At 44.2% G+C, this 10,000-nt stretch overlaps 1 protein-coding gene and 1 pseudogene across 1 annotated transcript in view; one reads left to right on the top strand and one right to left on the bottom strand.

Moving 5' to 3' along the window:
• Positions 1-958: 958 nt before the first annotated feature.
• LOC143040558 (uncharacterized) lies at positions 959-3,478 on the bottom strand (annotated as a pseudogene).
• Positions 3,479-5,056: 1,578 nt separating this feature from the next.
• The window catches only part of LOC143040557 (hemocyte protein-glutamine gamma-glutamyltransferase-like), a 183,817-nt gene continuing 178,873 nt past the window's right edge, over positions 5,057-10,000 (top strand). Inside the window, exon 1 of the mRNA XM_076211639.1 lies at positions 5,057-5,158. Within this exon, the coding sequence (XP_076067754.1) occupies positions 5,057-5,158 (102 nt within the window). The remainder of the gene's footprint in view (positions 5,159-10,000) is intronic.

Genomic DNA, 10,000 nt, shown 5'->3' with positions numbered 1-10,000 from the left:
CCGACATTCTTAACAACACAAGTAAGACCAACCACTTCCTCCTATCATTAGCCAGGTACCAACAATCAATTTCAAACTGGCTAAGCGTCCACATGCACTGATCTCACCCTTCACACTATCTTCATTCGGCCTCAAGTCTACTAAAGAATTCCTCGATATTACAGAGATAACCCGACTATCTGGAATCATAGTATCGATGAATATTGAATCCTTCTTCACCAATGTACCTGTGGATGAGACTATTAAATTCATCTGTAGTAGACTATATCACTCAGAAACACAGTTCCCGATTACAGAGGATGTATTGCAGCAATCATTACAAGCCTGTACTAAAGAAGTATCGTTCTATGGTCCCGACAAGAATATGTATGTGCAAATTGATGGTAAAGTCATGGGTTTCCTATTAGGTGTCATATTTGCCAATTTTTACGTGGGTTCAATCGAAGAGAGGATATTCACACAACACCCTGAACTCAAACCTCCATTTATACAAAATATGTTGATGATATCTTTGTCAGCGCTAATATCGAGGAAAGTGTTTCTCAAATCATTGAGGTGTTCAGAGAAAACTCTTCCTTCAATTTTACACGCGAACTTGAGACTGACCACAGACTCCCTTTCTTCGACACCGTTGTACACAGACATTTTTCCTACGGAAGTGTACGTCAAAGCTACCAATATAGGATTCTGCTTGAATGGCGAATTAGGCGGTTCAATTTTACTTTGAGGTTGTTAGTTGGGTTTCTAGTGATCTTCTTAAATTTCGTGGTGTCATCCTCAACCACCCTGTACCATAACAAACCAGTTTTCCAACCTGTGAAATGTGTTGTACTAGTTCCTTTATTGGTCAATAGCTGCTTCTCATAACCAGCCTTTTATTTGTGTTGAGTTTCGAAGCTTCGAAACCGACCTGACGTTTGACCCGCTAAGTGTAGATGAGTGAGTCGGAATAAAGCAGTCAAAAGTTTTGGTTGTCTTTTTCAACCTCGGCTGTCACATTAATATTCTTAGTGACTAAGTAGAATTTCTTTGTCTGAAAATGTTCAAGAGTTTTAACCTTATGTTCTAGCGTAAAGCCAGCAAGGCTCCTACGCAAGAGGCACTGAGGGGTTTCACACACGTGGCTTTATCGCGTGACTTGTCGTTAGTCCGCCATATTGGAAGTCTAGCTGTCCCCCACATCGTTAATTTTTACATTATTTATGTTTAGTTTAACTTAGTGCCCACAGCTTAAGTATGACAATAACAAGTATTTCTTTGTGAACAAGACTAGTGAGAGGTAACAGGATGCTAGTAAACCAGGTTGTTAGGTGTGGAGTAAAAAATTATCATACCCAAGCATCCACTGACAAAGGCATGGGTGATGGTTCACGTAGGCCTTTTGTTCTGTACACAAGCCATTCCGGCTGAAATAGTGGCTTTAGTTTAGAAAAATAGGAAAGTGAGAGGCATATGGGTGCAAAATTGGACCTTCAGGGGTACCGCATAAAATGGTGTAGTTTCACCAATGTTGGTTCCACTACTAGTCGCCCTTGTTGGAAGCGGCCAGCCTGAAACGAGTGATAGGGACAAGGTATTGGAGGTTTTTTACAAAGGGGAGTCAGAACACACCATTGAGTTTGCCGTGGTATAATTCCCTTGGGCACATTTGGAATGAGGATTTCCGTACTCTGTTCCAACGGCTGGTGGTGTTCTCGTCGGAATGTACTCGAAAGAGTATAAGTTTGCCGCGGTTTATTTACCCTTACGCATCCTTGGGATGAACACTTCCGTGTTCAGTGCTAACGGCTGGTACTCTTCCTTAAAGAGCAGCTACCTTCCAGAAGAATAGCTAGGATATTTCAAGTCAATCCCATGACTGATCTCTGTTTATTGAATTAATTAATTAAGTTTTATTGTATAAAATATGTACAGATATATATATATACATTAATATACAATACATTAATATGCAATGCAGGTAACAGCCCGCCAGTGGGGGAGTTGTCGTGCCCTAGTGGGTGGAAGGTGAGGGCGTAGGGAGGTCAGCGATAAGGGGGCGCCGCCCTGAGCACCCCAAACATGACGTCCATGGGCGTGTGGCGGACAAGGAGGGCAGCTCTCGTTGCCCGGCTGCTGAGGAGGCTGCCTTGTGCAGGGTGGGTGGGGGTCTGCGGCGCTGGTCGGAGGGCCTCCGTGGCCAGGCAGGACAGTAGGTAGTGCAGCAGCGGGTGGCGCCTGTGCCTACGCAGTGATCGCACTATTGCCCCTGGAAGCCGTCGTACAGCTCCTCCCTGGTGTAGCCCAGCCTAACTCTCTGCAACAGTACACCGTCCGCCCTGGGCTGTTGATGGAAGGCGCTCAACGTCTGATAGTCGGTGGTGGCGGCGTACAAAGCAGCTTGTCTTTTTGTTCCTTCTAACTGCCGGTGAGTCTGATGGGCGCGGTGGGCTGCGGCACGCCTGGCTCGCGCCTTCACGTACGACAGACTAGGTGGCACGTGCCTGGTCACGTGTGGGGCGCCAGCGGCTCTTCTTGGAGCAACGTCGGCGGACTCATTGCCTCGCATGCCCACGTGGCTGGGTATCCAGTGCAGCCTTACCCGACGTCCCTCTGCGGCGAGGCTCTGCAGGCTGCCCAGGATGGCGGGGACGAGTCCCACGTTGTCGCTGGGTTACGGCTGCTGGAGGACCTGCCACGCCGTCCTGGAGTCTGTGTGTAGGGCTACAGTGGACTCCTGGCGGTTCTGGGCGTGCTCCAGGGCCAGGTGGATGGCCACGAGCTCCGTCTGCAGGGTGGAGCAGTAATCCGGCGTCCTCTCGAGAGGTTCGGTCCCAGCAGTGATGGCAGCGGCGCCCGTCCTGCCACTTTCGGGATCGACCGAGCCGTCGGTGTAGTATATGGCACCGCCCGGCTCAGACACCCGCGCCACCGCCATGAGGGTGTGATGCCGCAGCTGCTAGGTGGCGCAGAGCGCCTTGATGGCCGGTAGCCGGGTGGTGGAGAACTCTGCTGTGGGGGGCTCCCACGGGGGTGGGGCTCGGTAGGTGGGAGCCGGGAGGTCGGTGTGTTGCCAGCGCAGGCCGTCAATGTGGGCGAGGCCGTGGGTGGCCAGGGTGGACTGGAGTAGCCACGGGTTGCGGTGGAAGACATCGTTCCCTTGCGTCATTGCAAGCCGTAGTCTTCTCTGTGCTACTCCTTCAGAGTCGCGCTGCAGGACCTTGGTGAGTAGCACCAGGCGGGTCTCGTTCTGCATGACGCACGCACTGGTCCATCTCGGAGCTCCCAGCATCGTCCTCATGGCGGTGTTTTGCAGCACCTCGAGCCGCTCCTGTTGGCTACGGGAGAGCGATATGAGGACTGGGGCGCTGTAGTCCACCAGGGAGCGCACTGCAAGTATGAAGTACAGTGGGAGGACGGAGAAAGTGGTCACCTGGTCTGGGCCCTTTCCCTCAGGTGGGCGGCGTGGGCTGTGAAGGACAGCCACTTGTCCACCCATACCACGAGGCACTGGTATGAGTTGGCCCAGGCTAGTAACCGACGCCCTGGACGCAGAGCTGACCTGTCGGGTCGGCAGCCCTCGCCATCATGGCGCGGGACTTCTCTGCCAAGATTTTGAGGCCCAGCTCCTCGCATTTCCCGCTTATAATATCGAGCGCCTGCTGCTCCTTCCTGAGCTTGTTGCCCCTCCTGGTGACCACGAGGGCGAGGTCATCGGCGTAGCTGAGGAGGATGGTGCCATTGTGGAAGGGCAGGGTCACCAGCTGCTTCATCAGCAAGTTGAAGAGGAGGGGGCTGAGGATACCACCCTGGGGGGTCCCGTTCTCCAACCTCTGGAAGCTGGACTTCAGGCCCCAGGTGTGGGTGGCCTCCCCTGTGTTGAGGAGGTGGATATGGGGAATGTCCTCGATATGTTTATTGAAAATATCGATGATACTATCTACAACAATGATGGCGAAATTCTTGACTCCTTGTGTTTAGCATACAATCATTTAAGATCTTTTTACAATACATATATATATTTGTTACAGAATATAAAGGATTATTATTATTATTTTTTTTTTTTTTTTTTTTTTTTTTTTACAAAATAAAATTGCTGGAGTGAATATTATTATCTATATCAATAGAAAATAATCGAACGTATGTCGTCCTAAGGGGTGACCATAGTTTTGTTCTGTACTTGGCGGTCACGAGTCTTAAAGGGGTAACTACACGTGATGGCTATAGAACACTACAGAACTCTCCCCCTAGTGACGAGGTAGGAAGAACGATATCTGTTTCTTCTTTGTAGTGTGCTTGTGGTTTGTAGCCCGTGTGTCTGGAGGTGTCGGAAGACCAACGGGATTTCATGTGTCGTCCGAGAGGAGGTATGCAGGCTTGGCGCGGTCTATGAAGATGACGTCAGTGGTTCCACGGCGATCGATGGTCAAGTTCTTACTTGTCCTCTTCACGACTCTGTACGGTCCATCGTATGGTTATTGAAGAGGCTTCTTTTCTCCCTCCACGCGAACGAAAACATGTGAGCAGTCATCGAGGTCCTGGCTCACGAACGTTCTTTTGGGTGAGGTACGCGGTGGCACTGACTGGAGTTTCTGCATTGTATCTGTATGATTAGTGGCATAATCTTGAATGCTGCAAGGCTGTGTTATAGGGCCGGATGCAAAAAACTCACCTGGCAGGCGGAGTGGAGTACCATAAAGAAGTTCTGCAAAAGAGTGGCCAAGGTCTTCTTTGAGGGATGTGCGTATGCCGAGGAGGACCATTGGAAGCACCGTAGACCAGTCGGTGCGGTCGCGTGCTGTTGCTCCAAGTGAAGCCTTGTTGTCGGTGGAAGCGTTCGACGAGTCCGGATACCTAGCAAAGACATAATCTTGTTCCATAGAGTGGATTCAAATTGTCTACCACGGTCGGATGTGAGGCTAAGTGGTATACCGAATCTTGCAATCCAGGTGGTTATGAAAGCTTTGGCTACTCTGTGCTTATATCTGTAAGCGGGATTCCTTCGGGCCAGAGTGTAAAACGGTCTACACAAGTAAGAACATACCTGAAGCTGTCGGAGAAGGGAAGTGGTCCGACGATGTCGATGTGGACGTGCTCGAGTCTAGTAGAGACTGGGCGGAAGGTACCTGGAGGGGAGATGGTGTGGCGTGTGACCTTAGAATCTTGGCACTTGACGCAGGTGCAGGTCCAGTGTCGAACGTCTTTGGCGATTCCACTCCAGATGAAGCGTGATGACATCATGTGCTGCGAAGCTCGAATACCTGGGTGGGAGAGGTCATGTAAATGGCGGAACAAGGGATACCTGTGGTTCTCGGACAAATAGGACCGGATGGTGTCCGTGGATACATCGGCGTAGAGCTGAGTGTTGGTTCCAGGGAGCTGTACCTTCTTCATCTGCAACGCGGGGTTTTCCATCAATCGCTGCAGCTCGGTATCATCAGCTTGGTCTGCGGCAATTACGGCGTAGTCGATGAGAGGTATAGACTGCAGATATGTTGCGCGAGAGTGCGTCGGCAGGGCAGTTATCTTCACCTCGAACATAGCGAATATCTGTGGTAAATTGGGAGATGAAATCTATGTGTCGTAGTTGTCTAGGAGAGTAGGTTGTTTTGTTATGGATGAATGTGGTTGTGATTGGTTTGTGATCGGTGTATATGTGGATTTGTCGTCCTTCGATGACAGCCTTGTTGACAGCCTTGTAGATGGCTAGGAGTTCCTTGTCGAAGGCGCTGTATTTCTTCTCGGCATTGTTGAGCTTCTTTAAGAAGAAGGCGATGGGTTTCCAGGCGTCGTTGATGTATTTCTGCAGAACTGCGCCGACACCTGTGTCTGAAGAGTCTGTCGAGATTGAAGTGATGGTATCAGGGATAGGGGAACTAAGGGCGGTAGCATTCCCGAGTGCTTCTTTAGCTGCCATGAAAGCTGCATCAGTTTCGGTGTCCCAGTTGAATACGAAAGAACGTCCCCTCTTGCATGGCTTGATCATGGAGTAGAGCGAGTGGAGCAGTTGAGCGCAGCCTGGAATGAAACGGTTATAGAAGTTTAACATACCAAGGAATTGTTTGAGTTGGCGCTGTGTTGTAGGTTTCGGGAAACTGGATGGCGTCGCAGAGGGATGAGACAGGGGTGACGCCTGAAGGTGTGACGGTGTGTCCTAGGAAGTTGATGGATGAATGAACCCAGATTTGTCGAGATTGATACGGGTGCCGTAGTCTTGTAGTCGGGTAAAGACTTGTTTCAGGTGGTCTTGATGCGTGGCTTCGTCCGGACTGGCGATGAGCACATCGTCGATGTAAGTGAAGTAAAATATAAAATAATCGAACGCATGTCGTCCTAAGGGGTGACCATAGTTTTGTCCTGTACTTGGCGGTCACGAGTCTTAAAGGGGTAACTACACGTGTTGGCTATAGAACACTACAATGGTACTGACCAATTTATAGAAAAATAGGATGGGGATGACTTTCCAGATTGTAGTGATCTTACCAATAAATTATGTAGGACACCATATCATGTTATGCTTTCATTAACCTTGTCATTACCAAAGGGATGACACAGACTGATGGCCTGGCGACAAACTGAATCATTAGTAAAAGTATAACCAGGCGAGACAGTTCGTCGCAGGAAATTACGTTCAAACTCGTTGTCTACGTTAACCATGGGGGGTAATATTTGGTTTCGTTTTAACTCTTTATTTTTCCTAATAGTTTAATACTGTAAATAGGAATATTCTCATTATCATTGTTGTAGTTAAACGCCATATATCTTAATCATTACCCAGAAAGGTATTGGGCGGTTGTACGATTTTAAATTTTGACTTGTTTTAAACAATTGAATAATAAATAAAAACAAGATATGTGACTACATATTTGTTGAAATTTTCCTCAAACATTGTTTCAATACTAATTATTTTCAAGGTGTGTTCGTTTAAGGGCTACTTTAAGTACTTAATATTGCTATTCTTTTATGGTATATATGATTAAGAGCAGTGTTTTATAGGTGTGAATAATGCCTATTATGAGGGCATGCCGAAATGATTGCTCGAGCTATGCAATATTTGGCTATTTTTTTTTAGCTACCCAATAAATGTTGATTTTGATATACATCCTAGCCTGACCTAACCTTGTACACAACTTATCTCTAGGACCTTAGGACCTTGGAGGATGTATTTCTAGACCACCACAACCTGGCCAGACTGAAAGAACCCTAGCTCATCCACACACACATTAACCATTATAGTGTATTAGCAATTGAATATTCTGGTTAAAATAGTAAAGTTTGTACTACATGAAAATTAAAGATTAGTAAATGTATTCTAAAGCATTCAAATATCATAATGTAATATGATCTAAAGCAAAGCTGCCAAATGTAGCACAATTTAACCTAACCTAATCTAAACTATAGTCCATTCCAATAAGCAACTACATTCGATTTCTGACGTGCAGCTCGGTACAGTTGAGAGACCTGCAGACCCCTGCTGTACAGAGGCACGAGCGACAGGCAAATTCCTCACCTTCTTCAGAGAATATTATATTTCTCCACTTCTCGGTAGATTGGAAAATTAAGTGATTATGTCGAGTTGATGTAAAGGAAAAATATTATCACTTTATACACATCTTTAATTGGATTCGATGGTTACAGCAACTATGATAACAATTGTAGAATACATAAAACACTGAACATGATGGTGCATTTATATTTTATATAGAAAGTGAAAATTTGAATTAAGTTTTTTTTTTTTTTTTTTACCAATATCACTGGTCAACAAAGAATTTGTCGGAAGGAAAACAATATTTTTTTATCATATATGTTTTTGCACCCAAATTAAAAAATAATGTACTATTTATTTTCCATCACCCACAGTTTTTGTGTTCCACGGTATGTTACGTTACGTGTGTTACGTGGAATAAATTTCAAACAGTTGGCAACACTGAGTTTGGCAACACTGTATCTTCCAATAAGATAGGGAAAATATTTAAAAAGCATGCCAATCTGTTCTTCAAGTGAACCATATGTATTGAGTCAGGGAAGTCTGAATGACCTTGTGCCGGATTTAAGGTTGTAAAAAAAAAAAAAAAAAAAAATCTGAACTCTTTGCTTCCAGGAAATAAGGAAAGCCAAGAAGATCTACGATGGCTCAAACGTCCAGACCCCGGTAAAAGATAACTCACATTTTATAACTGTTCCTAATTCTACGAACACCGGTGCCATTGATAATTATTTGTTAAATGGTGGAATAATTACGGCAAAAGTATCTTCCAATAAGATAGGGAAAATATTTAAAAAGCATGCTAATATTTGTAATAACCTCAGTGTCATTTACCGCATTTCTTACAGCGGCTGTCCTTTATCATACTTCGGCGAGTCAGGTCGAGGGATCAAGAAACGCTTGAATGAGCACAAAAACGACCTCAGGACGCATAGAACATCTAACTCCCTGGTTCGTCACCTAGACAAATGCTAATACCTACCTGACTGGAGCCGCGTGGAAATTCTACACGAGGGACTTAAAAAGAAGATGAGAAAATCTGTGGAAGCTGCACATATCGCCACTAGGGAAAACAACAATGACAGAGTCGGATTTAAATGCCTCTCAAAAGCAGTAAGTGTCTTGATAATTAAATCTGTAGCCAAAGGGACACCTGACACATCCACTCATAGCTTGGCGGGTTCCCTCTCTCTACGAGTATAAGACTTGTGATCTGATTGTATAGCAGCAAGTTCTCTGAAGAAGACCAAGTTGGTCGCAACGTCAGGGCAATAAACTCTATTCCCAATATATCTTCGTTTGCACTTTCCCACCCAATTATCACACATATATATATATATATATATATATATATATATATATATACAGTATATATATACATATATATATATATATATGTGTGTGTGTGTATATATCTATCATGATAAAGTAGTAGCCTCTGTCTGTCTGTCTGATTGTTTATTTGTTTGTTTGTTTGTTTGTACACGAACTCCTCCTAGGGTTTTAGAGATAGACCCCCATAACCATATATATTCTGATACCCTATCATTCCAGGTACTTGGATAACTATATTTCATTTCGAAAAAAAAAATTGGTTAGGGTTAAGGGTTAAAGTTAGGAGGTTTATATAGTATCCCCTGAAGTCGCGTAGTATTTTTTGTGACTTAAGAATTAATATGATTAAACAAACCATTGTATGTATCCATAAATATTATTTACATTTGTGTAATTAATGTTACCACAAACCATGATAGCTTCTGTAAGAACAAAGCATGTTTATGGAAAATTATTGTATAATTTTACCAAATGTTAAAATGTTGGTTATTTTCATTCAATTTTTGTGCGGGCAGAAATAGTTCATTCACAAACTCCTACGTTTTTGCATATAAACCCCTATAACTATATATATTCTGAAGATAAATAAACTAGATACACTTATTCACCTTTCAGCTGTAGACATTTATTGTCAATCCACACACACACACACATGCACATACACACGCACACAAAAGAATGTGTACACATGATATTTGTGTTTGCGTATGCATGTATTTTCAAACTAGGGTTTCCCAACTTCGGGAGAGGGGGGTGCACACCTGTGAGGGGGAGTATTCAAAGCTATATTTAATATAAAAAAAATTTTGGTTAGGGTTAAGGGTTAAAGTTAGGTGGTTTATGGTAAGGGAACACGCTACTACTGTAGTCCCCCTTTAAGTTATTATTTTTGTAACATAAGAATCAATATAATTAAACAAATCATTGTATATGTTCATAAATATTATTTATATTTGTGAAATTACTGTTGCCACAAACCATGATAGCTTTTGTAAGAAAAAATATGCAAATGTAAAATGATTGTATAATTTTACCAAATGTGGAAATATTGCTTATTTTCATTTAATTCTAGTGCGGCGGAAATCTATTATTTACAAAGTAGATACATTTCTTCACCTTTTAGCTGTAGGCATTTATTGTCAATCCACACACACACTCACACACGCACGCAAAAGAATGTGCACATGATATTTGTGTTTC

Source organism: Oratosquilla oratoria, chromosome 29 (genome assembly GCF_046742065.1).
Source record: "Oratosquilla oratoria isolate Oo_2021 chromosome 29, ASM4674206v1, whole genome shotgun sequence".
NCBI lineage: Eukaryota > Metazoa > Arthropoda > Malacostraca > Stomatopoda > Squillidae > Oratosquilla > Oratosquilla oratoria.
Note: the sequence above shows the minus strand (reverse complement) of the source record. Positions and strands in the feature narration are given on the sequence as shown.